Below are 27,120 nucleotides of genomic sequence, written 5' to 3' on the forward strand. Positions count from 1 at the left end.
TCAAGGGGAGTATCATGAAGCATACTTACTTAATTTTAATGTACTTTTTTTCCTACGATTAGGAGTATTTTTCCCACTGGGTTTTTGCTACCTAACGAGGTTTTAACGAGGCACCCATCCTGGAATGATCATACTCCGTTGAGTTCACTACTTTCGTCCAGTTTGACTTTTGTTTTAGACATTATGCATACTTCTCACCTTTTCTCCTTAGTCTATTGGTTTTCCCCATGCCTTGGATTTTACCATAGAGAGGTTTTGTGAGTTTTACTACCAATGCATACTTACATTACTTGTGTTTGAGAGTCGCGTTCACCCTTTATGCCAACGACTTCATCAATTGTTCTACCCCATATGTTGAAGACCTAATTCGACGTTTTTTTTAGTATTTACACACTAAAGAGGGAGTGTTGCAGTCCTATCGGATTAGGAATGTGATTGTGTAAATCCTAGTATATCTAGGAGTATCTTGTAGTTACCTATTAAGAGATGTAATCGTATAAAGGTAAGGATTCTATCATTCCTACTACTATAAATAAAGGCATAAGGGGGTGATATAACACACACCTCAGAATTAAATTTCTCTCTTTCTCTCTTGTTGCCATTGACCCCCTCGCTCTCTATTCCTTAGATCACTCAGTTAATTAGGCCTACAACAATTTATGCATTTTTATGTGAATTTAATCTCTATTAAATATTATTTTTTGAACAACTAATTATTTAATTCATTCACGATATTGCTCTTCTCAAAAGAGTATTATTTTAGTCAAGAAAAAAGTTTTACCTTTTACAAGGCTGTCACAAAGGAGGGATAAACCAATAATTGTCCTTTTCTATTGCGCCTAAAATTTATCAATTACTTGCGTCCACAATAAAAAACAAGCCTCTGCAGGCATCGGTTACATTCGATGAATTAACACAGTTTTTCATAATTCTTTTTTATTTCTTTATGGTATAACCGTATAAGTGGCCAATTCGAATTTGTAATCGTTTGAAAATAATAAAGTTACATAGATTTTGTTTCGTCACAAAGAAGGATAATAATTCTAGATATTATGGTTCGTCATACATGCCTTTGGGCGATGTATCTATATCTCTACTAATTAATAAAACACTCATTGTCAATTAAAATTTTATAAAATTACCAGTTTAACCTTCTAATTAAAATAGAATATGAATAAGAAATATCATTTTACACAACCAAATTTGTTGTTTTTTTTTTTGGGAGCATTTTTGCTCACCATCATAAACTATGATGTATGCTCACCATACACCTAATCAATTGACACGTGTCATTTCACTTAGTTAACTTTCACATTAAATGTTAGTTTTTCAATTTTGAAAAAAATTAACCAAGATTAAGTGAAATGACACGTGACAATTGATTAGGTGTATGGTGAGCATACATCTTAGTTTATGGTGATGAGCAAAAATGCTCCCTTTTTTTTTTCAAAGTCTCACCTACATATAATCCTAAAATATCTCTAATTAAAAATAAATAAAAAATATATAAAATTTTAAAAAAAAATTCCCACTGGGTTTGATTCGGTTCGGTTTCGGCCCAGTTTCGGTTTTTTTTATTTTTTATTTTCCTTCTTCTTCAACAATAAGAAAATAGCCAGATTAATCACTAAGGGGATCAAACCACTATGGACTAAAAGGAAACCGACCAGGAAACAGAAACAGAACTCGAATGAGTAGCAGAAACAATAGCTTGAAGGCAATTAAATGGCCATAGTAAGCAGCGTATGCAAGCAGGTTCTACCATTCAGGGAATCAAACATCAATACCTGATAAATATCCCACATCAAATTGATAGTTAATATTTGGAAATAAAAACCAAATTTTCAAATCTAAGAAAAAATAGTTCGGATTTTCACATGCATTTGCTCCTGCATCAAGAAGCTTTTGGATGCAGGAGATCTTGCCATGCATTACAGCCAACATCAATGGAATCTAAACAATTTTCGACCAAACAAATCAGGAGATAATTAGAACAAGAAAAAAAACAGAAACACCCTTTTGCCCAAAATCCAGAAAAAAACTCAGAACAATCACTGATTTGATGAAATCCCAATGAAGCAAATGAAGAACCTACCTCGATCGGGCCATTAGCGACGGCAATATGAAGAGTAGAGTGTCGATTGTAGACGAAGGCAACATTGCACACAGATGTAGCATAACCCAATCAGAACCTATTTGAATAGATAAACAGAATAGAAAATTAAACATAGAGAAGTGAGAGTGTGAGACTAACCTTTTGCGACAAAGAGACAACGAGTTTGAGAGAGTGAGAGACAAAGAGTTAGAGACTTGAGAGAGCGATTGAATTTGAAGACCAAGTGAGAGAGGGGGTTCAGAGGTTGCGCGAACTAAGAAAATGGGAAAGACTCTCTGCGTAGGGTAGAGTTAGTCTACGGGGTAGATGGGAATTAATTTGTATAAATATGCTACTGATAATGGTATTACCAAGAAACAACCTGCTGTCAAAATGGTTTAAGGGAAATGCACTCAAAGAAGGGGGAAGGGGTTCAAACCCCTTGGCTATAAATTTTTTTGTGTTTTTTATAATTAAATATATTTCGGCTCAGTTCAGTTTGACAGTTTTGGTTCAGTTTTTTTTGCCTCTATCTGGTTTTTTGTGTTTTTTATAATTAAATATATTTCGGCTCAGTTCAGTTTGACAGTTTTGGTTCAGTTTTTTTTGCCTCTATCTGGTTTTTAGTCTGATTTTTTTCGGTTTTCGGTTTTTTGAACTCACCCCATATTCTCTATCACTCTTTTCCTCTCTCTTTCTATTTCAAAAAACAAAAATAAAAAAATTTCTCGCACACTTTGTGTGTGCCCATATGCTAGTATTGATTAAATAAATCACAATATTTAGTCCACTCAAATAAGGGTATTTGATTGTGAAAATATCTCAATTACTTTTGTTATAATTAAAGAAAATTGGGAAAAATCCCTAAAGAAATATTCTCAAGATTTTTGGGGCATATCTGTCATTCTACTCTCTCCCCAACTGCTAGTTAAGGAGGGTTTGGAGAAGGAAGAAGACACTAAGAAAAAAAAAGCATTATGTCAGTATTAGACAAGAGAGATAAAGCTCTCTACTCTTATAGTTCATATTTTTTTTAGTTTAATCTCTAAGGTTATCATCTCAACCCAAGGGCTTAGGAGGCGAAAATTCTAAAAGACAACTCCTTTTTGTAGCTAACCTGACGATCCGCGAGGTTCTGGACGTGCAAGAAAGATCATTGCTTGTGATAAGGGCATTATTTCTCATATTACCATATCAATTATCATTAGGTTTTGTTATGAAAATTGAATTAAAAGAGCCTTATTACTTTGTTTTCTATCTTTTCAACAAATATGCACACTTAATTGACTTTCCGTAGTGGTTTTGATGGAAGGCCAATTGAAGGAGATATCTAAGAGGTTGAAGACCATTGTATCTAAATTTCTTAATTTTCTACGGAGCCAATCATTCTAATTTTGCAAGTCAATCCCGCAGAAGTTGCATTCCCTTCATAATTGCGTAGCTGTAAAAGAATGGATATTTGAAGCCATTCCTGATTTGTTCAAGTAATGTGTGATATATTTCTGGAAAATCAAGCCATAGATCTACAAGTTTCATATCTTCCAGAATTTTCTAGAAGCTGGAACGATCTTAAATTTGGCGTGCAAAATGGCTAATGTGTTTCCCAAGTTAAAAGGAGTTCTTTCCAAGTTTGTTCTCAAGTCTTTAGGATTTTGTTTGTTTTAGGAGAATTTTCCTAGACTTTTTTTAGTAGATTTTTTGTTACTCTACCATATAAGGCATGCCCATGCTCTCTCTACATTACCATATCCCATATTCAATACACAATACTATTGGGAGAAGAGTTTGGGACGTGCATCACCATGGATTCTAGGTTTTATCTTTCTTTTACTTTTAGTTGGAACTAATTTATTTTGTTAGGGCTTAGATGAAGCCCAATATGAATGTACTTTAATTTTAACTGGTGGCCTATTGAGTTTTCATTTATTGTTAAATTCTTAAGCATCGCTTTATAAATCTATTTGCATGATCTTCAAAGCTTAGTAAGTAGATAAATCGATAGGATTGCAGTCACTTAGTCTTATGGTCTAGTGGTATTCTTCTTCACTTGCAAGTGAGAGATCTTAATTTAAACCACATTATTGCTAGCCTATTGTGAGATTAAACTCATCCCTCCCCCTTAGTGTGGATAATATCGATTGATCAAAAAATCGATAGGATTGCATGAGGCTTGACCAAAGAGTAGATGTTTTCCATAGTGTCGTAAGTGCTTAAGCATTGCAGATTTAGGATACGTAAATGCTAAAAAAAGGTGGATATTCTTCTCCTTACCATCCAACTCAACAACCAGCGATTTTTATAACATTGTGTGAAATATCACAGCTTGAACTTGTTGTTCATTGGTGAGGATAATCCTAGTAGATTTCAAATTTGGTACCATCCTAGACATCTTTCTCAAATGTTCAAGGATAGAGTGCTAGGGTCCTTCCTATACACCTTAAATTTCAACACTAGACTTCGCACTCTAGTGGTGAAGGTGCCACGAAAAACAAATTTCAATTGGTCCCACATTTCCTTGGCAATTGAGTAACCTTCATACTCACCAATCAGATCATCATGCATGCTACTTAACATAATAAAGCGCGCATTACAATTTTTCTTGAACCAATCCAACCAAGCATGTTAAGCAACTTACCTCAATGTAAGGTTGCATTAGTTTCATCCTCCATGTCAAGCTAAACCATTGAAACCGTTAAGAACTAGATGAAGAAATCTACATAGATCAACTTGTCGGGTTTAAGGTAATTGAAGAGGATCATTGTGGGTATCTTAAGAAATCTAAAAAATCTATCATTAAGCTTTCTTTGTATGTTGACGACATCCTCATAATAGGAAATGACAAGACTTTCATAGAAACAACAAAAGGGGAGGAGCCTCGTTACTTGGGCTTCCAGACATTGAGCCCATGATTTATGTAAAAGGGGAGGAGCCCTTAGTCTATAAAAGAGACTCCTCACCCTCACAATCCTCAAGCCTCACATCCCCAAACAGAGGCTCTCATATTCAGAGCAACCCTCTCACAAAGAAACTCTCTCAAACTCTCTCTTTCTCTAGGGGACTCCCCCTCACACTTGTAATCCATACATTCATACAGAGAAATACAATCAACATCAGTGTAGACGTAGCCCAAACATTGGGGTGAACCACGATACATCCTGTGTTCTTTACTTTCTTGCAGATTCACGGTCGGATTTATGTTGTTCCAAGACCCCTTCGGTTTTGTGCATCAACACATCCAACGATTATGTTGTTTTGGTTCTCATAAAATGGAGCATGATTCTCTTCCCTTTTAGTTTTCATTCTCTTTCTTTTTTTTCTATTTGAACGGTTACAATTAAGTCATGTTAATATTTTGTGTTAAATTTTTAGTAGTCAGAAGAAGATAAAAAAACAATATGTGAGAGGATGAGAGAGAAGATAATGAAAAAAAAATGAGAGAATCCTACTCTTTACAGGAGGTGGATTGTCTGCCCTCCTATTTCCATACTCTTTTCATCCCCTCCTGTTTGTGTGATCACAGTTAAGTTACGTTAACATTTTATATTTATTTTTTTATAAAAATAATAAAATAAAAAATAATAAGAATATAAAATATTGACGTGACTTAACCGTGATCACATAAAATAAGAGGGGATGGAAAGAGTATAGAGATGAGAAAGCAGACAATCCACCTCTCTCTTTACATAACACACCGACAAGTGAACAGTAATCATCTGTCTGTCAGGTTGTACACGTGTTTCTGCTATCAGGCAGGTAGGTGCCTAGGTTGAATCGGGTAGGTAGGTAGGTATCCGATTCAAGATGGAGTTGGGGCACCGGCTATGTAACAAAAGGGCAGAGAAATTTTTAGATATGGAATGAAAATCTTAACGGTAAAATTATAAATTACAATTCAACTTGCACCCTTAATTCTACTCACTCCATAACATTACAATAATCAAATGGAGAAAATTAAAATATTGGTTCCTAAACTTTGACTCAAATAGGTCTTTGGTCCCTCTATAAAAATATGTATTGGTGCATACACTTGTCACAATGTGTAGCAATCGTACATACTTTCAGGTAACTGTTACAAATTTTATCTAAAGTAAAGGATTTTAAGGGGATAAATAAAGAGAGGAGTTCTAACGGAGTTATCCAAAAAAACCATTGCTCCACATTATAACAACTTCGAGGGCTAATACTAACGAATTTTTAGTTAATGACCCAAAACTCCAATAGCGTAAAAATTCAATGACCAAACTATTTCTAATGAAATTCAGTTTTGGAGACGGAGGTAACATTAGGCAGCCGTGGCTACGTAAACTACAAGCAACACAACGGAAGGTAACCACATCAACTTACGTTTTCTTCTGCTCTCGAACTTGGGTAAAAGAGACGAATACATTGCCCTGACTAAGTAGCCTAATCAACGTCGAATTTTGTTGCCGTGCATATGTTGCTTTTAGTGATTAAACAACACAGAATCAACAAAGCAGTGAACTGGAACTAGACATTAGAACTACAACCTGCTGGTTTTCTTTTATTTGTAAGTGAAGTTTTGAATTTGACTCCCATAGATGGCGAGAACGATTCCACATTATACGGCGAACCTATTGTCGGACTTAACCTACACCCTCCACAATCGTTGCATCCAAAAAAGCCCAAAAAAAATGCAACGACAGAACCATCAAATGTCACATGGAAACGGGTACAGCCAATAGAGGAGCTTTCACTTTCGTATTCTGTACATGAAACAGGAAAGCAAGTGAATACACAAAAATAAAATGAAGGCGTCCTCATTCCTCAACTTCAGAGAGTCCAACAGGTAAAACTTTACAGTTGAAAACCGGATAATAACATCTCTATGTTTTCAACAAATTTAGGGATACGATAATCCTTGTGTAACCTACAAGATTTCTGCCAACACCAATATCGGTTGTATCGGATCAACTTCTGGCATTACTTCGTTTAAAATCCCTACCATAACGCATCTGTAATAACAAAGAAAGATCAGAACCAGAGTCATACGTACCATGTTATGAAATCAGCAACTTCCTCCTCCACTGTCCAAAACAAAAACATCGCAAACTTCAGTATCTATTAGTATCAAAGTGTAGGTCTAAAACCTGCACATTCCTGAAGCAACCACGAAGTATGACGAGAGCCTAGTCTGTATATCCATAACATTTTGCTTATTAAAGAATTGACCGTCAGCGTTAAAATATTGCAGATGTATGCCTTGTAAGTTTAATTTAAAAATTGAGGCAAGCCATACAAACGATTGTCCTATACTTGCATTAAAATTCTACAGGGAAGTTTTAGCGAAAAACTTGGGTTTACATTTAAGATTTGTATTCAAATATGACAGAACCGTAGATGTATGCCTTGTAAGTTTAATTCAAAATTTTGGAAGTTGTTTTATCAATTTACGTTTATGTCTTGTTACTGTGGAGACACATGTGAGTCCCAGGATACCATATCCAAAATATTCTACACTCAAAAGAAAACTGTGACAACATCAAGCCAAAGACATTACACGGAAATTTTAATTCACAATTATCAAATGCTCAATCATGTAAATGGAGTCCGGGAAGAACAAGAAACAAATAGGTTTGACGTAAGACATGATCATTACCTCCATACTTCCACTAGACCTTGTCAGCTCTGAGCGCACTCAAATGGGTGCAAGCTTCCTTCAGCGAACTCGTGCATTCGAAAATGCTCCAAAATTTCAGAACGGCTGTACCTAAGATAAATGGCATTAGTCACTCGAAGAAGAGAGGATTCAAAGCCACAAAATCAACAATGCATATATAATCTAAAATGAAACCATGAATTAGACTAGTAAGAAGATCCAAAATGCCATATGCACAATCATGAATTCATTTTTCCCACTACATGCTTGTATTAATTTTTGGGAGCAGCCTCTCCATAAATGGGGGTAAGGTTAGCCGACATTCACCTCTCCCAGACCCTGCGTAAAGCGGGAGCCTTGTGCACTGGGATGCTTGTATTAATTTCAGTATTTAATGCATCATGTTGAGACTACGTTTGTTAAAATTAAACATAGTTGTCACTAAAGCATGTTTTGTAACAAATGGGATAATCATATAGAGTCGGGGATTTTCACGTCTTACAGGATAGTCTCGCGATTATGGCTTAATCTGTGCTGATTGGATTCTATGACTACCGAAACGTCAGCATTTTCTGGTCCTGCTGCTCCACCAGCTACAATAGATGGGACTGAGGCACTTGGCGTCCAAATCTAGAATAATGAACCATAACAAATTAAATATAATTCTGGAATCCCCACCCCAACCCACCCAAAAAAGAAAGAAAATAGAGTTGACTTCATAATACCCACTTTTATTGTGTTGTCAATTCCACTAGTTGCCACAACACAATCAAACGGATGGCACTGTATACAGTTCACAACTGCAGAGAGAGACAAAAATATGTTACTAAATCATACTACTATAGGAAGTTGGTAACCTCATTATTTTCCGTGGCAGGGGAAAACAATACCGGCTTCATCTCCTTGAAACATTTTTATCAGTCTACCAGTTCGCTTCTCCCAGACAAACCATCTGCCATCATCACTTCCACTAGCAACATATTCTCCTGCAAATCAATAGGGATAACACCATGACCATGAAACCAGTCTTTTTGAAACTCAAGCTTGTCCTTTTAGTTGAGATAAATGGACCAACTGTTAAGTGCACACATATGTTTCACTAAAATAAATAAAATCGCCCATCATGCATGACAATGTCTGTATGCAGGGCATCATGCATGGCAATGTCAGTATGAAACACAAACTTTTATCCTTTAAATCAAGACGAATTATAAGAAGGACATGAAGAGCCATCTATGCTCAACAAATAAGCCAGAATTATTTCTTAGCTCATGACTAACCTCCAATAAAAAAAGTACAAATTAAATTGAAGGGACTGTCACTAGAATGCACAAGGAGAAAGTAATAAAAAGTCCATCCAGTTTAGTCGAAATCATGCAAAGACTGAAAGATATAACAAAGCAGGTATAAAGATAGGACTCTGTATCAACACCTTAGGTCCGCTTGATAACCAGTTCACTTTTCGTTTTAGTTTTCATTTTCATGTTTGAAATAGAGCGGAAATACATAAGAGAAGTGAGGAATATAGAAGAGTGGAGGAACGATGGTGGAAGAGATGTAGAGGAAATGTCCAAGGAAGGACAAAAATAAAGACTAAAATCTTTTTAAGTTGTTTTACATCAGATTTTGCTTTCGTTCATTCTTTATTTCTTCTCCCCATCTCCCATCACCCTTCTTGACACCCCCCCAAAAAAACCCCCCAACCGGCCCCCACACCACCCCCCAAACACCATACTTTCTTCATATCTCAAGCACAAAAAGTGAACTAAACACTACAAATGAAATGGTTACCATATGGGCCCTTAACACTTGAGACCTACAAACCACCCTGTCAAGTAACAAAAATGAAACTGAATAATATCAATGTGACTAAGATCAAATCCAAAACACAAATATATTTGAGGATGCCACGTAGCATTTGTATGACGAGCCATTGAGGCAACTCTGCTATGTAGATTCATCTAAAGGAAGTAACCACACACTACCACAGCTCATGAATATAGAAAAAAGGATAACATTTCACAAAACGATGCAGATTTTTTACCTGTAATACTATCATTCAATACCAACAATGACCGAGTACTAATAATTTCACGACTCAATAGCATCGTATTCTTAAGTAAGATCAACAGCAAACCAAATTACCTCGCTGCCCAAGAAAGCTGGCCTGTTTTATGTCAGTTCCAACATTACAATGGCCAACATATCTCTGTTTCATATCAATCGCTGCCTCAGGCTGAAATGTAAATTTGAGAAGAAAACAAGAATGTATTAAATTAAAGAAATTATTTTATTGACGCTAAAGAAAAAACAAGAGGATCGTATTTGGAGCTGATCCAGCACAAAGTTAATGCTATTCAACCAATAAAATAAAAGAATCAGTGCATAAAAATTGGACTTTTCTGAATGGTGATGTAAAAATAAGAACAGAGAAAATTAAGATAGAAATAAAATTAAACTAAGAACAACTTCCATTCTAATCTTTATATCGGCAATCTCATATCCAACATTTCCTCATATAATAGAAAGGCAATCTCATATACCAACATGTCCTCATATAACAGGAAACCTAAATTAAATAGTAAAAAGCCAAGTTATCATAATTACATTTAAACATATAGTTAACCTCTACATTAATTTTCTAAGCTTGTGCGTAAGCCATAAAAAACAAATTTTCTTCTTGCTTCATTAAGGGGTGTATGAAGACTTATCACAGAAAAGGGCATAGAAAGAATCAGTGGCTGGGCAATGAATACCTAGAATGAGGAATAAATTATAGAACAGATCACATAAAAGTCAACAACGTTTTTATACCATCCAACACAGTGAACCTATACTTGGACCAATTTCAAGAACAATCAAAAAAGAAATCATGATCAATCCTCGACAGGTAAACAAAGAAGGAATGCAATAAGATAAAAATCAGCAAAATGGCATATAAGATAAGGCTGACAACAGCATTGCATGTCATCAATCTGAAAACACCAGAGTTGCATCAGAAGTATGAAAGCAACCTGATATGTTAGTCTTTCATTTTGAGACGACAAAGAAGGGGATCCAGATGAGCCGTTTGCACCACCAACTTCTCTAGCAGAATCACTTCTTCGATGAATTCTCAAGTTTAAGCTTCCTTGTAGAATATTGGGCTCGATGTCATGCTCTTCATCACCTGAGATCGACGTTTCAAAGTCCAACTCCAATTCCTCATCATAATCAGAATCTTCTCTTTCAGATCTTGGACCATCTTGTGAAACATCACTATTACCCTCTGATCGGTAGAGTAGTTCACTCAGTGATAGTACTCTTTCACCTCGAGGTTCAGACCTGGGTGCTCCATCATTTGGCTTACCATTTCTTTCAGATTCAGCTAGACATTAAAACAAACAATTAGAACTGCACAACAAAGAATCAATACAAAAGATGCCATAAATATTATCCTTACAAATCATGTCAATTTACAACGCATTCATTTTATAGGATGATTGGCATTTGGCTCACCAATCCAACTACCATCAGCGAAGTACATTGAATCTCAGAGTCACTAATTTCTGGCCCTTAATTCTTCTTTGATTAGTTAAATTAATGGCTAGAAATCAATCCCCAATTCACATTATTCATTTAGAATAAATGAAGAAATGAAGGTGTTGAACTGTTAAAGATTTAGTGAGAAAACTACAACAGTTCTTATATTGTCAATTATTTTAATTTTTCCAAATATGGTTTTCCCAAGTAACAACAAAAAATGCCTTTGTGCAGATGAAAAAGGAAAAAAAAAAAAGTAAAAACGTCGAGATTTTGGAAGTTGGCATGTCAAAGACCCATGTATGCGTCCACAAATTATACATCATATCGAATTATTAAAAAAAATTGTTGTCATTCCAGTATGCTGTAGTTATTCAAAAAACAGGAACAATAGGTTAAGAGGGAAACATCAAATGTTTTAGTTCTAGTCCACTTAAAATGGTCCAGCCAACACTACTGTACTGAATAAAATTAAAAGCTGATCAATTGAAAAACTATTTGGGGACCAAGTCACAAACCTGCAGCAAGATCCCTTTTTACATGCTCCAATCGTTCTGCTACTTTAGAATTTGATGGAGCCAAAGATTGGGCTGCGATAGCAAATTCCAGAGCTTCTTTATGTTTAGCCAACTACAAGGAAACAGCAATTACCAACCAATAAGTCACAAACACAAACAAAAAGACAGGTACAAGCTCATCGCATTTCCCTGTTTCAGTCATAAACTAACAAACAGTTTCTCAGCATTGTAGGAGTAAAATTTAAGCCCTCAAGAGAACAACATAAATGAATGGTCTACAATAACTTTCACAAGTAAATTATAAACCCAGGCCGACAAAGGTTTACAGTCTAAGAACCATGCCAATTATACCCCCTTTATGTTAAACATGTATGATCATAGATTTCTTTTCAAAGAAAGTATAACCACAGATTTAAAAACTAAGGTTAATATAATATTTTATAATAATTACGCTCAACTTCTATCTACCAATTTCTCTCTTCCCCGCCCTATTTTATTTCTCCTGTGCAACTTTCAATATATTGCAGTGACTCCCATCACTGGAGTGACATAACCTAGTGTATATAAATTGCACTTGTTGTCAAAGCATATTGGGGACCAATAATTTATAGGTGATACATAAACAAACAACAGAAACTGGTGTACACACCCATAAATTTGAAAATCAGATTACAATCCTAGCAAGGATACCACGACTATATAGGAAAAGGCAACAAGTTTAAACACATTCCAATAAATAAATAAAAAAAGGTTGTATTGCAATATTGCATCTTCTGTAACACACGTTAACCTGGTAAAAATTTGATCCTCTTAATCTCAATCCGTCCTGTCCTACAGGAAGACTATACAGTGACATGAAATAATTTGTAGAACATTACAATGACTCGACCTAACAAAAAGAGAAAAAAAATGTAAAATGGCCAATTGGGAAAATCGAAATGATGGTAATAAAGGCTTGATTAGTCACAACACTTAGTGACAGCAATGTAATTACTAACCAAAATCAGTCAACTGCAGGAAGCACTACAAAATTTACCTGCGATAAAGCATCAGACATATAGTAATGAGCACTGAAAGAGGAGCTATTGAGCCTCCTAGCATTATAACAATCTCTTATAGCCATATGAACATCATTTTTCCACTTGCGCTGGAAAAGGAAAAAAAAAGGGAAAATCGAGTGCCAGAAATCTTCAACTAATGAATATGTTTCCAACCAAGTAACTTCACACAATAAAAAATTACCTTAAGCAACAATCCCGCACGAATACAAAGGCAATCATGCTTTAGTGTAGGCCCAATACCACAACTGTTTCCATCCAACACCTCATTGCACGCTTCAATGCCATAAAAATAATCTGTCCCCTCCAAGGATCTTTCAGCAATTTGAATTAGATTCCTGCACTTCTCAAACTGAAACAACTATATCATATTAGATACGCCACAAATGGATTTGCAAGAGAATACCAGCTACTACCAATTCCCTTCAGACAAAATAAAAATGATAAGGATGCAACAACTAAATAAGAAAAGACGCACACCCTAGCAGCAATGTTGCCTCTTTTAGGAACACCATTTCTGAACACAATGGATGCTGGTTGATGCAGTTCAGCACCATTGAGTAGAGGACTGAAGCTCGTTAGTTTCGAAACATCTCCAGGAGTATACTGCATAACACTCTCACCAGCTGGAATTGCAAAACCAATCTATATTTTTTAGCTGGAATTTACTAATATGATACAACCAGATGAAAAAAAAAATGACGAATAACGGAATAAGAAAGTGAAATCTAAGATTTTTGTTGTCAACACTTTCCGTAAAAAAAAAATATATATATATATATATATATATATATTTGTTGTCATAAATAGTCCAAGCATAATTGGATCTTCATCTGAATCAATGATAAATTAACCAACAATATTTTCATCCTATAATAAACTACACCTTTGCTATGTAAATCACAACATTTAACTGCATAAGCAATATGGTTTGAAGGATAATTAATATACCATGATTTACATTCATCAAATATACGTGCTCTCCACTATAACTAAGTAGAACCTCTTCTCCATCTGGACTAAATGCAACATGAGTCAAATGCAAGCTAGCACGTCCCTGAAAAAATATACAAGTTTCTTCAATATATATGTGATAAACAAATTGGTTATACATTAAACTCAGGCATACTAATCAAACATCCAAAACTTCCATCAACAACTTCTTCTTGCCTGCCCTAGAAGAGGTTGTAAGTGGAGGGAAGATAATGAGGATAGCATGAAAGAGTTTATCCGTTAGAAGGTAAAAGGATAAATAACAACTAAAAGAGTCAAAATGTTCTGGGGTCAGAGACATGAAAGAGTTTATCTGTTAAAAGGTAAAAGGATAAATAACAACTAAAAGAGTCAAAATGTTCTAGGGCCAGAGAAAATAAGTTACAATTGAAAGAAAATGATGCTCCAAAGCATATCCACAAAAACCTGAGCAAGATTTACATAAATTTTCCTGCTAAACGCTGTAACATCTCTGACTTAAACTGTAATCCATAAAAGAAAGAACAAAACATCCAAACATTGTATCAAATAGTTTCATGCAAGCACAACCAGCATACATTTTACCAAACAAAAACTAGAATCTGAGTTCTTATGAAGACAGGATGCGAAGGAGTATTAAGAACTTTGAACTAACACGGTCAGAGAGATGCATTGGACAAAAATAGTTAACACAAGGAGGTGGCGCTGTCCGTTTCCGACAGGATGTCAGTGGTGGCAGCATCCTTCTATCATATAAACGTGCAAATGCATCACTGCAAACATTAAAGACGAGATTCAGTTGAAATTGAAGCAGAAGGAAGTTAAATAAACTCATTGCATTAAGAACCAACAACAGCAAAGTACCTCCCGCCAACTAGGAGTAAATGAGGTCTAGTGGAACTGATATCACAAGATTTTAAAGAAAAATTTTGTTTGGGGGGATCAGCCAGTGACTTCTTTGCTCCACACCGCAAGTCAAGCTGCCATTAAGAATATATTTGTAAACAATGATTTCCAAAGAATTAGGACAGAGGGAAATAGAAAGCACCGAAAGTTCCAGGCTGCAAAAGAATGGTTAACTATCAAATCTACACAAGTTTTTTTGCTAAAGTAAATTTTTAATGTGACTCAATGGAGAAAGTTCATCAATACTGTATTGTAAATACATTTTGAGAGTATTAGAGAGAAGAAAACAAATATTCACCGACATGAAGATTTTAAATAGAAGTTCATCAACCTAGACAAATTACCAGTCAATCATGGACATGGCACATTTGAGAAACAAACTCCCAATTAAAAGAAAGATTACACATCTAAGTTCCTACCCTGGTGCCAGGTAAAGATTGCTACTACCATGTATTGAAAATTTGGAAATAAAATTTAGTTTTTACACAAATATACACAGAATACTAAGTCCTACTTAGCAGTAAGTAATGGAACTCGCGTAAATCTTCATAGGTACAAGGACACATTAGGAATTTATACATATCTATTCCTTGTAAATTGTAATACAGAGTAGTCTAGATAAAGTTGGATTCTACAGCTTGCCAATAGCTTTATTTACTGGTCAAGTATCAATTCAAGATGAAATCCCTTAAGAACATTAATCTTCACTATTATAACTTCCTTCTCTGTGGCTGCTTGACAAGATGTAACGAATAATTTACAAGAAGTTTGATGAAATTGTCACAAAATAATGAAGTGCCATATTTCCTTGACAACATTAGTTAGATATCTTCTCAAGAAATCTTCACTATAGGAAAATGTTATAAGGAGCATGATCAATTAACACGAACATAAAACTAATGATTTTTATTCCTTATAAAATAAAAAGAAAAAAGCTAACGAGTTTTACATCACGGAATGACTTTTTAATAAATTTAATTTGTTAATCCAGTCGTTGGATTTAATTTTTCGAATTCGAATTTCAAGCAATTTATTGTAGACTTATTCCAGTAAGAAGGTTTGATTTCTGAGATAAAAAAGTCAAAAACTCCTAATGCTAATATAAAATAGAAGGAATGTTAGTGATTAGAATGACCAAAAAAATTTGGCATATGTAGTGAGCATGAAGCGTTAATCTAACTGTTGAAATTCAATAAAAAAAAGTCCTATAAAACCCTATGAGGGCACAAAAAGTATATGCATGCCTTCTAAACTATCATAGAAAACCAATAGTTTCATCTCCAAATTTTTCTCTTTTCCTTTATGTTTTCCACATCTGTCCTGCTACTCACACTTTTGACTTGCTATTAGTTTTTTTATCCACCAAAATAAACCCCAGTTTAACATTCCCTGATCCCCTTCAGAGTTCCATCTAATTTTAATTACCCGAGTTTATAACCTGAGTTTACAACATGACAAATTGATGTTTTCATGTTATATAAAATGAAGTATAACATCTAATTAACGTAAGTACTTACCAAAACATTGCGACATTCTTGATTAGTGGATCCAGCAAGTGGGCAAGAAGTACCCTCTCGGAAGTCATGCTGTCTCAAAGTTCCATCTTCACTTGCACTCCATACCACATTGGGATTTCCAACTTCAACCTGCAATAAATAGCAGGCGGAAACTATGAGACATGTTTGATACTCATAAAACCGAGAACAACCCCACAAAACATAATTTTCTTCTCGAGTCATTAAAGATACCACACAAAAATGAAATTTCTCTACAATCTGGAATCTTACAGCTAACTTTTTTACTCTTCTAGTATGGCATTGATACACAGCTGATGGAGAAATAGCATTATCATCAGTTCCTCTCCCATTTAAACGAGACAAATTAAATAATCGAACCTGTGAAAAGATAAGTTTAACTTATGTTTAGTATTTAAGTGTCAGCATAGGGTGTTCCATTCACAATTTATAATGTTTAAACATTACTTCTGCATCTCCAGCTCCAGAGACCACGAGCTCATCAGAAGTTTCAGGGACAAATTTTGTACAAAATATGTTCGCACAATGCCCAGTCTCTATAGAATGCAAAAGCTTCCGACTAGGGTAGTTCCAGATATTTATCTGCAGAATATGGAGGCATTAATAACATGGTCACAATGCAGTACAGATACAGCTGCATTTCACAAATATACATCTTCACTTTCCCTTTAAGAAGCGTTACCAAGCTTTTGACCTCGACAACAAAAGACTATTCCAACGGAAAAGAATGCTTAACTTCTGTTCAAGCACCATCTATCCCATCCATATTTCTTCATCTTTGCAGAAGTAGTGACTTAGGGAGCAGAGTAATGCAATGTGAAAACAATTCTCAATGAAGAAATATATGTGATTCACCAGATGTATAATTTCAATGAAATTCAACAAATGTATCCAAGTCAATAGGATGGTTCTGAAAGTGTCTGCATCTTAACTATGTAGAATAACATTGCTCACACCATACTAATATCATATTATGTAACATTTTACAATCCCCTTTACTTCATGTATCGTTCTTCTATTTCTGTGCTAACTGTAAATCACTTGGGAAATGTTATAAATTTATAAATAATATCACGGAATTAAGTAATTAACAAACCCGTGTGTCATCTGATCCAGATATTAAAAGCGAGCCATTCGAATTCCAAGCAATAGAATTAACACAACCTTGATGCCCCTAGAAAGAGAGAGAGAGAGAGAGAAAGAGAGAAAGAGTCATAAAATGATAATTATAGAAATGTAAACATATATATATATAACTTCAACAATTTTGAACTCAGTGGATTTTTTTTCTTTCCATAAATCACATCCAAAGAAGAAAAGTAAACATAGGAAATTGATTATACAACAGCCAAAATTCGTATTTCCAAACCATACCTCCGCACCGGAGGCTCAACAATAGAAATCATACTAGTTTGATGTACCAAATAAATTTGAGTACCAATCAGATTTTCACACTTGTTCATGCACATAAAAGCAAAGAATGAAGTCTCCAACAAAAAAACACTCCACATTCTACAGTATTTCCATCTGTTTAAACGTTAAAACATTTACGGCAGGAAATCTTTCACATGCTGTTGAAAAATTGAATTGGGGAACAATGTGATACAATGAACGTCAGTAAGAAAATTAGGTGCCCTGAATCGCAGAAACTAAAAAAATCACGACTTCAGCCCCATGTGCAGAAGTTTGACTGTCAGTTGTTCCCCCACTACACTAAAAGTTCACCGAGCTGCCCGACTAGTGTCATTACAGTCTCAAACTCATATTCAAAAGGAAGAGTACAATTGAGGTAGTGTTTCGCCCAATCAGCAATTTAGTTCAACCTAGTCCATAAATTAAAATCCTGAAAAAACAACTTGATCATTTTTCAAATGAAGTGCCGATACAATTTTTTAACTCATAAGTCAATACTAGCATCATCAAAAACCTAGTTTCCGGTCGAACCGCGTTCCCTCCAATCCTAAACACACAACTAACAACTGAAGAACCAGATGGATAATTCAACTAACAAATTTCCAACTGCCATAGATTATCACATTTTCCACCTCACATCACAAGAATTCGCATTTACTACATTAACTGGAAGCGAAATGAAATGCCGGAACTGAAATCGAAACCAACCAACCTCCAATTCCCTTTCCTGCGAAAGCCTTCGCACCAACGACGAGTGCATCTGCAACCTTTGATTGGCATCCTGTAAACAGAAAGCAAAATTATTCACCCAATCCTCACAAAAACACGAAAATCCATGCCGAATTGCGGGCCGAAATTTCCAAAACTCAACAGAGGGAAGGACGAAGAACATACGTGCCGAACGTCGACGTATCGTCTCTCAATCAAGTCGTGGATGTTGCCGTCGTGAAAAGGCACACCCTCCATTGAAGATGGAAGAGCCGAAAACCCGAAACCGAAACGCGATCGAGTGTACCGGACCGACAATCTTCAGTAAGCTACTTGCAGAAGAAGAAAAGCTTCTCGATTCTCCTCCTTGTCCAATTTTCAGCAACACGAACAGCCGGCCTTTTCCCTTACCATTTTAATTTTTTTTTTTTAACAAATTTATTTATTTATTTATTTATACTTTCTACTATCAAGTGAGATCGACGGCTGTGAGACGTCCGCGTGGTGTTTAACCACCGTTGATCAATTTTTCTGCGGTGATTAATGGAAACGGATTCTCTTCTGATCATTTTCATCAAGTAAACCAAAGCATATAATTAAAGTCTTTAAAATTTGATCTAACGATTAAAATTATTATAATTTTTTAAGTGAACTCCTGTTTATAGTCATTCAATCAAATTTCAAATATTCAAATGATATGTCTTGGGTGGATTTAGTAGAAAGAATTTGAAGAGACCTTTTCCGTGATTAATATGGTTGAGACCTGGGTCACGCTGTATTGTCATATATTGTTTTGAATTGTTGAGAGGGGTCAGGAACACGGCATGTCGTTTTCGTAAGTCATGGTTTATGGACTCTACGACTAGGCTTGAGCTGCGTTGGAAACTCAGAGGATGGGCCAAAGTGAACTTGGGCTCTAATTTCCATTACACAGAAAATTTGTCTTCACATGAGATTTGGAATATTTTAGTGAGGAGTAGTTTTATGTACTTGTTTCTGGACAACTTTGTTGATTTGGACACCCAATTTACTCTCGGAATAAATAAGATTCTCTCTCCTATTACGTAGACACGCCTCGCTACAATATTCCAAATCACACGAAACATGTGGCCTCCTGCCCGTACCCTCCCCTGTTTTACGGATGATTCTCTACCTTCATTTTCAGGATCTTTGGATATATTCATTTTTCTAAAAATCGATACGGTTGTGGATTAAATTGTTAGTTGTTAGAGAAGAGGGTTGTAGTTGTACTATAGTGCATAGGTATGTTCGCTTTTCACCACTACGGTAAAACATCATCTACGCATTTTAGACTTTTGGTTATCAGAATACAATTACATCATAGAGTCATCGTTTATAATAATTTCCCCTTCACTCACCCCTGCCCCTCACGCACAAATGTTTCCTCTCCCCAACAATGCAAACTCAGTGGTCCCTCCCCCGCAAACGCACCCTCGTCCCTCTCAATTACATAACCGAATGCAAGAAAATATTTCAAATTTCAGCGACAAAACAATATCTCATACAACAAAAACCAAGGGGAATCACAATCACATGTTTCACAATACACAACTATTGAAACACATCGCTGTCTCGTATCATAAATGCTTGCACGCGACGTAAGTACATAGACATCGGGACAACAGCAACTCCAAACACACATAATTTACATATCTCCCCCCCCCCCCCAAAAAAAAAACCACGCTGAAATTAACCACAGTAATAACATCACTAGAGTCTAGAACACAACTTCGATAGGCGAGAGGTGTAAGCACCACGAGGTGTGAAGCGATCTCGTAATAAACTAACCGAAAGAAAGTCAAACCAATTGCGGTCAGTCTCTTAGCTGCCGCAACGTAACCCCATCAGCTCATGGGGTAAATCTGTCTTTTCACCATCGAGTCACAGTAAACAGTAACTACTCTTTGCTCACTGAAAACCCCATGTGGGTTTCCCTCTGCTCACTTGGCTGTCACGGATTGAATCTTTTGTTTCTGCACAACAGAGAATAGTTGGTTTTGGGACCCCTTGTGGCAAGCTGGCAGCATGATGGAGCCGGAGAAGGCCTTCTTGCCGTGCAAAGTTGTACACAGAGAGAGATGACAAGTAAACACAAAAGTGAGAGGAAAGTCAAGTGTTGGGACCCAAAAAACACAAGGGGCGTGCACTCTTCATCTCTTTTGGTGGGGCCCCTCTCCTCCTTCTCTTTGAATTCACCCCATGCCAATACATGCCATGCTCTCTTTCTCCCAGGTGCGCTTGTCACTTTCTCTTAACCCTATAAACAAATCATTAACCATTTCAATCATTGAACAAATGCTTCATCAAGAGGGTTTGGAGCTCCATTCTTCCTCTCCCGGGCCGCTCCCGCTTTCGCCACCCTAGCCGGAACCTATTTCATGTCGTGCCGCATCCGCAAGCAGCACATGTACACAGGACTTATTCTCCATAATCACTTTAAACTATATTACTAATTGACAAGAACCAATGACGAGTAATACAAAGTGCTTACTGGAAGCACTGCTGGAAGTGAGTGACGTATTGAAGCTCAGAGAGAGTCGAGTCCCAAAGCCTTGGCCTTGAGCTTCAACGACTTTAAGTAGTGGATTGCTTCATCCAGCACCACCATCGCATCCTTTCCCTTGCCATCGGGAATTATGTTCTGCAGAATGTTAATGGTTTCACGGATTTTTTCCTTTCTCATCTTCTTGTTGCTGGTAAAGGAATCCACTTCTCTTAATCCAGAACTTCTGTTGCAGGCACAACTGGATTCCGCATCATCCTCCAACTCCAGAGGTCGGTTGTGTTTCATGGAACTCGCAGTGTCCATGACAGATGGTACATGATCATAACGTTCATCAAATAGCTTCCGCTTTTTATCCATTCCATCAGAACTAGCAACTTCTTCAAACCAATTTTGCTTTTCATGAACTGTCATTGTACTAGGGGAATGGCCTGTGCTAGTAACTTCATCGTCCTCGGTATAATCGCTATCACCATCTGAGTAGAGCAAGGCATTCAGTTCTTCGGTGTCTTCATGCATCTCACTTTCAGCACCATTTTCATCACTTCCTTTGAATTCATCAGTCAAAGCTGCTCCCGATAAATTTTTAAAATCTCTTTCATTTCGAGGATCATCCCCATCCAAATAATAAGCTCCTTGTTGGAACGGATTCCAAGAAGTACGGCACTGCATGGGATTCACCATCCCAGAACTAAAGATCAAAGTTGTCTGATCCCCACAAGGATTGTTAACAAGGAGTCTCTTCTGTTCAAAGGCACTGTCTGCATTCGGCACAAATGTCTCCCCAGGAATTCCATGACGGGCAGAAGAAACTCTCTCTTTGAGACCATTATCGGTGGCAGGCATGACAGCCTGTCTGATACAGGGTAAGCAATAGAACCAACCGTGAGGTTCATTTGGTTTGCCGACTTGTGGATGAGGCAACTCGGAAGATGCATATGGTGGCATGGTACCATTTATCGATAGGATATTAGTGCCTAGTTTCCCATATGCAGAAACAAAGTTTTGTTGCCCCAAGCCAATTGGAGCACCAATGGCATTCGGATCGGGTGGTTGCCAGCCAAGATGCTGCTGAGGAATCCAGGTTCCAAAATTCTCACCCATCCAACCAAAACAACAACCTACAAGTCCAATCAGAAATATATAAACTTCTAAAAACTTAAAGAGGAATCCGAAAAAACAAACCAAAAACAATAAACTACAATCCATCAAATCGGAAATACAAAACGTACCAGAAGGACGTATGTACAACTAGAAATAGTTGATTTATGTCTCACTTTCAGCAAGAAAGAAATAAACTAAAAAATCCAGCTCAACTTGAACACGATATACAGCAATCTTCCTACGTTACGGGTTTCAGCAAATGTCGAAAATATTCAGCCTGGAAAATACCCAACAATCATACATTAGGCACCATCAACCATTATCCAGCGTGAAAAACAGAACGAATAAACCCGAATTAATCCTTCAATTGACAGTTTTGGGATAACAAGTAGTAAATTATGTTTGAGCTTAACTAACCTGGCAATCCTGGAGAGGTTGAAAGCATGCTATTACTCTAACAATTATGGTGGCGCTCCCATCAATCCCATTTTCGTGTTTCAATGCCCGAAATCTTGTTTGGCTCGCTGCTTGGCACACCATAACTAAACAACTTCCCGGCCCTTGAATTTTTTTTGGAATGACAACTTCCAAACAACAACAATTGCAACAGAGAGTAATACACTAAATCTCAAATCAAATCTGAGAAAGTCTGAGCTGATTGATTGACACGAAAGTGAACCCGGAATTCGAAAGAGTGAAGGCTGATCAACTAGTACCAAATGGAGAAAACACGATAAGAGTAGATGAATTTAACCTAAATTAACCAAATACAAGCAAATGAGAGGGATTCTAATCAGAATTTCAGCTAAAGATTTAGGCTTTTCGGATTCAAATCAACTAATCTGACGAACATAACAAGGAACGACGATGAAAAAAGTGGATCCCATGGAAAATATTCAGGAAAATGGTAAGAAAATTGAAGGGTTTTCAAGAATTTGAATATTCACTGCTTAGTAAAACGAAGAATTACAGAATTACTCTGCAGTAAAGGTTCAAAGAGATGACTTTACGAATAACATCAACAGAGAGACTCAACCACCACCGCATGCTGTTCTGGCTTTACCCACAGTACAAATCTACGGATCTCCAACACCTTTTCCTTAATCTAATCCCCTGCAATGGAAAACGAAGCGACAGCCAAAAAAATGTTAGCTTTTTTCATCCCGGAAAATTTCCACTTCATTTTCTCGGGAAGCAAACAGAAAGTCGAGATCCAAAAACATGAATAAATCGACCAATCCGCCATCAAAAGCTGTGAAATCGAAAAGAAAACTTACAGTGCAGAAAACCCAATTCGAAAGCGAGATTGCTTGAGCGAACGAGATTGTATTACAGCGCTCCGGAAGCTTTCACAACAAGCAGAGGAGGGAGGGAGAGAGAAAGAGAGAGAGAGAGAGAGAGAGAGAGAGAGAGTAAAGATTGCAGGTACAGTCGAAGACTAAACGTGAGGAGAGCACGGAGGGTGGGATTATATAGAAACGGAGTTTCCAGAAATGTCCCTGCTTGGGGGGATCGAATTCTTTTCCCTTTTCTTTTTTCTTTTTTTGTATTAGGGTGACCCCGTCCTGTCACCGACACGTGCTTTTATCATCACCCCAACTGGGCGTGCCATTGGAGTCAGGTCAAATAGTCAACGACATTATTTTCGGTGTGTTAAAGACGTCGTTGGGTTCGAACCAAACCGCGCCAGTAACTCTGGTTGGCTAGTCTCAGAGCCGGGACGCTTCTTCTGCATTGCCCACGTGTCATGCTACTACAATTCGAAATTACCAAGATACCCTCCTAATTTTATTTTTATTAGAGCTTTGCCCTTCTCTTTTTCATTTTCATAATCTAATTGCATTTTAGTGTGCTTGCCATTTTTAGTATAATTTTAAGTTTTCTTTTTTCTAAATAATAGTCGTTTCATTAAAAACCCCATAGGATAGTATAAAAGACAATGAAAAATGTTAATCCAAAGTCGGACGTAAATATCAAGCATAAAAATTGCATCTTACAAAAGATATACCGCTAGACAAATCACAAATGTTGAGAAAATAAACAATGAGTTTGTTGTTAAATAATAATAGGGAATGGGAGAAATTGCATACACCATGTTAGAAAATAATTGTGCGTTATGATTTATAGTATCTCATCCTTAATCATATAACCATAACTCAAGTTACAAAAAATTTGATATGATCTTTTTTTTTAACAAACGATACTATTTATATTAAGAAATGAAAGGAAATTTCAACATAACCTTATATCATCATTTGGAACAAGGTTTAGGACTCAAACTATAACACCGTGTAGTTATAATGTCATCCCTTAAATATTGAGCTTTGAAAATCCTCATTTCTAAGAGCAAGCCTCGTTTTAGGGTGGGGTGAGGGCAAGGGCAAAGCAATGAAATTGCCCTTACAAGTCCACTTGTTTAGAAAGAGGAAGAGTAAGGGCAATTTCCTCTTCGTCTCCCTCTCACTCTCATCTCTTCCATCTTGCTACAAAGCAATTGTCTTAGCACCAATAACTTTATAATTAGATGTTTCTCTAATGTTAGTGTACTTAACGTGAAATTTATAACGACGAATATTACTAAATAAATGTTACACACATGTAAAATTTGCTACATTTTTACTATTAAAACCGATAAAATCGATTTTATTTTAACCACGCATCATGAGAGTGAGAACCACTTCCTATTTTAGATAGCAACACGAATTCAAAATTAGGTGCTCCTCACTTTTATGTTGCAAACCGCGGAAATGATGCAGAAAGAGCAAAAGGGATAGTAAAACTAAAAGAAGAACGAAAGGGAAAATTAAGCAAATGTATATACATGATTTATAAGGTAAAAAGATGATGGTATCCAATGTTTTACATGAACACCAATTATTTGGAGCTTGACCATTCAAACCATACTCCACCTGACAATTGTATCTCCTTTGCTTGTATTATCATCGATGGCCTACTCATTTAGGGTTGGGAGGTTAAGATGGCAATAGGTGTAGGGGTACCCCGCCGTATATAGGGTACAAGAATACTTTTGGTTGATGTGATATATAATGGATATGTCTCGACCTTTAAAGTCGACATCAATGGTTGGCCAGAACCAAGAGTGAAAGATTCAGGTGCATTGGATTAAGTTTAATCGGCAAATGATTTAGAAAATGGTTGTTTTCGAAAATGGATACTTTACGGATCTCTTCCATCAAATTCATCAAATCAGAGGATCTGAGCTATTAAATCTAATCAAACGGTTAAAATTATTATAACTTTTAAAATGAGCCTAAGTTTGTAGTCATTTGATCAAATTGCAATGATCCGAATCCTCTGATTTGGTGGAATGGATCCGGAAAGGATTCCTTTCCGATATTTTCAAGTATGTGGTGCCATCTACACTTTTATTATTTTTTTCATACACTATGTTAATTTTCATCATTTGATTTTAGCAATTTATTCAATTCAACAATAAAAACCTAAGAGGAGCTTGTGGAAGGTGTTTGTACTATACTTAGGGTCTCCGTATTTAGATCTCGTATAAATACTTGGGGAACTCAAATGTAATTATGTAATAAATGAAGGGGTAAATATGTAATAAGTGAGGAGCATTTATTCTATAAAAAGGTTTTCTCACCCTCACAAACCTCAAGCCTCATATCCCCATAGGAAGGGCTCTCAGATTCAGAGCAAACCCTCACTCTCATATTCGAGCTCTCTCTCCCTCACAATCCTCTCACAAAGAGAGAAATACAATATCAGTGTGGACGTAGCCCAAACATTGGGGTGAACCACGATACATTTTGTGTTCTTTACTTTCTTGCAGATTCATGGTTGGATTTACGTTGTTCCAAGACCTCCGGCTTTGTGCATCAACATTTGGCGCCGTCTGTAGGAAACGATACGAAAAGTTATGTCGGTACTCTTTCATTTTTTCACCTCCACCGTGAATCTGCAAAAACCCAAGAACCAAACCCCTGCAGAGTCACTGCAAAACCTATCTCCTTCTCGCATTTGATTTCTAGCCCAACTTGCTGACAAATTGTGCGAACCAAAACAATCCACGCGGCTCCAAATTCAGTGACTTTCCAGAAAACCCCCAAAAAGGGCAAGGGGTATAGGTATACAGGGAGAGGCAGTCACGTTATCTAAAATCTCCCAGATGCCCAACAATGGAGGGAAGCTCGTTTCTCAGTCTCAACTGCTCCTCTTCTTCTCCGCATTTAAAACCCCATCTCTTTTTCTTCTCCTCTTTTTCCTTGCTCTTCGGAAAATCTCACCTTCTGGGTTTAATCCCCAGAACCTTACTCGCCCACAACACCCTATCTTTCTTCTACCCTAAAACCGCCCTCCGCACTTCGTCCTTCCCTCTCGACGAAGCTCTCGAAAAGCCCAGCAATGGCTCAACAGACATGTTGCCCAAGATTGATAAAAGTGGCAGATGTTGCATAAGATTTTTGACATGGTTACGAACGGCGCGGCGGACCGACGGAGGCCGCCGCCGCAAACGTTGAGCACAGGCAACAACGAAAATTACGTGATGAGCTTGTCGAATACGCTGAGACTGATGCCGAACAAGGATCACAATGTAGAGAGCTACGAGGACCTGGAGCAGTTGAAGTTCAGTCCCTTGCTCTTCAGCTCGCTGGAGCGCTACTTGCCTCCCACCATGCTCAATGCCTCACGTGACCTCAAGCTCCAGTACATGAAGGACATTGTCCTCCGGTACTCACCTGAGAGCGAACGCACTTGTGTTCAACGACATCGAGAATACAGGCAAAAGATCATCACACGCTATCAGAGAACTTCACTGGCTGCCAACATCTCGCCAAGCAGAAGGCAAAAAGAATAAAGAAAATCTAGGATCCTTCTGCAAATCACAGGAAAAGAAAAATGATCATCACTGCAGGACGCTCCGGATGAGGGGAATTGGTCCCGTGAGGATGAGATTCTTGTGATGATTGTTTCCAAAGGAAAAATGACCTCTGGAAGGCTAGAATGTGCAGGAACGTGCAGGAAAAGAAGAACTTCTTTATCAAAAGCTACAGCCTCCCCCAAAGGACAGTTATGGAGCCATACAATGCCACCATTTCCATCCATCAGCTTGTCGAAAAAGCGGAAAGCAAAAGCAAAGCAGAAAACAAAAGGTCACAGTAGCAACCAGGC

At 36.9% G+C, this 27,120-nt stretch overlaps 3 protein-coding genes and 1 long non-coding RNA gene across 15 annotated transcripts; 1 reads left to right on the forward strand and 3 right to left on the reverse strand.

The window, feature by feature from the left end:
* Nucleotides 1-1,512: 1,512 nt before the first annotated feature.
* On the reverse strand, nt 1,513-2,397 carry LOC114826373 (uncharacterized). Its single transcript, XR_011583491.1, has 2 exons — nt 2,096-2,397; nt 1,513-1,787 (listed from the first exon to the last, which is right to left on the reverse strand). It is a non-coding gene; the product is annotated as an uncharacterized lncRNA (long non-coding RNA).
* A 4,389-nt stretch (nt 2,398-6,786) lies between these two features.
* On the reverse strand, nt 6,787-18,765 carry LOC103410938 (protein ALTERED SEED GERMINATION 2-like). 12 transcript variants are annotated; one of them, XR_011584004.1, is made up of 21 exons: nt 18,531-18,765; nt 18,349-18,417; nt 17,320-17,397; nt 16,671-16,805; nt 16,476-16,583; nt 16,206-16,334; nt 14,647-14,762; nt 14,438-14,555; nt 13,762-13,867; nt 13,291-13,436; nt 12,995-13,162; nt 12,789-12,899; nt 11,753-11,864; nt 10,727-11,079; nt 9,858-9,948; nt 8,603-8,698; nt 8,442-8,512; nt 8,215-8,342; nt 7,713-7,817; nt 7,110-7,140; nt 6,787-6,819 (listed from the first exon to the last, which is right to left on the reverse strand). XR_011584004.1 is itself a non-coding variant. In XM_029107194.2 (20 exons), the coding sequence occupies exons 1-19, from the start codon at nt 18,600-18,602 to the stop codon at nt 7,736-7,738; spliced, it is 2,289 nt and encodes a 762-aa protein (XP_028963027.1). In that variant the 5' UTR covers nt 18,603-18,765; the 3' UTR covers nt 6,787-7,068; nt 7,713-7,735. The 12 variants fall into 12 exon arrangements, 6 of the variants coding, with proteins under 6 accessions (XP_028963027.1, XP_028963026.1, XP_028963025.1 ...); XR_011584003.1 differs by having other exon boundaries at nt 6,787-6,994; XR_003775554.2 differs by having other exon boundaries at nt 7,713-7,823.
* Nucleotides 18,766-19,824: 1,059 nt separating this feature from the next.
* On the reverse strand, nt 19,825-23,486 carry LOC108169212 (transcription factor bHLH143). The gene is made up of 4 exons (XM_017333920.3): nt 23,250-23,486; nt 22,390-23,085; nt 22,101-22,249; nt 19,825-21,989 (listed from the first exon to the last, which is right to left on the reverse strand). The coding sequence occupies exon 4, from the start codon at nt 21,970-21,972 to the stop codon at nt 20,893-20,895; it is 1,080 nt and encodes a 359-aa protein (XP_017189409.3). The 5' UTR covers nt 21,973-21,989; nt 22,101-22,249; nt 22,390-23,085; nt 23,250-23,486; the 3' UTR covers nt 19,825-20,892.
* A 2,909-nt stretch (nt 23,487-26,395) lies between these two features.
* On the forward strand, nt 26,396-26,806 carry LOC139198116 (2-oxoglutarate and iron-dependent oxygenase domain-containing protein ICU11-like). Its single transcript, XM_070826380.1, has one exon. The coding sequence runs from the start codon at nt 26,396-26,398 to the stop codon at nt 26,804-26,806; it is 411 nt and encodes a 136-aa protein (XP_070682481.1).
* Nucleotides 26,807-27,120: the final 314 nt, after the last annotated feature.

The sequence above is a fragment of the Malus domestica genome, chromosome 08, assembly GCF_042453785.1.
Source record: "Malus domestica chromosome 08, GDT2T_hap1".
Taxonomy (NCBI): domain Eukaryota; kingdom Viridiplantae; phylum Streptophyta; class Magnoliopsida; order Rosales; family Rosaceae; genus Malus; species Malus domestica.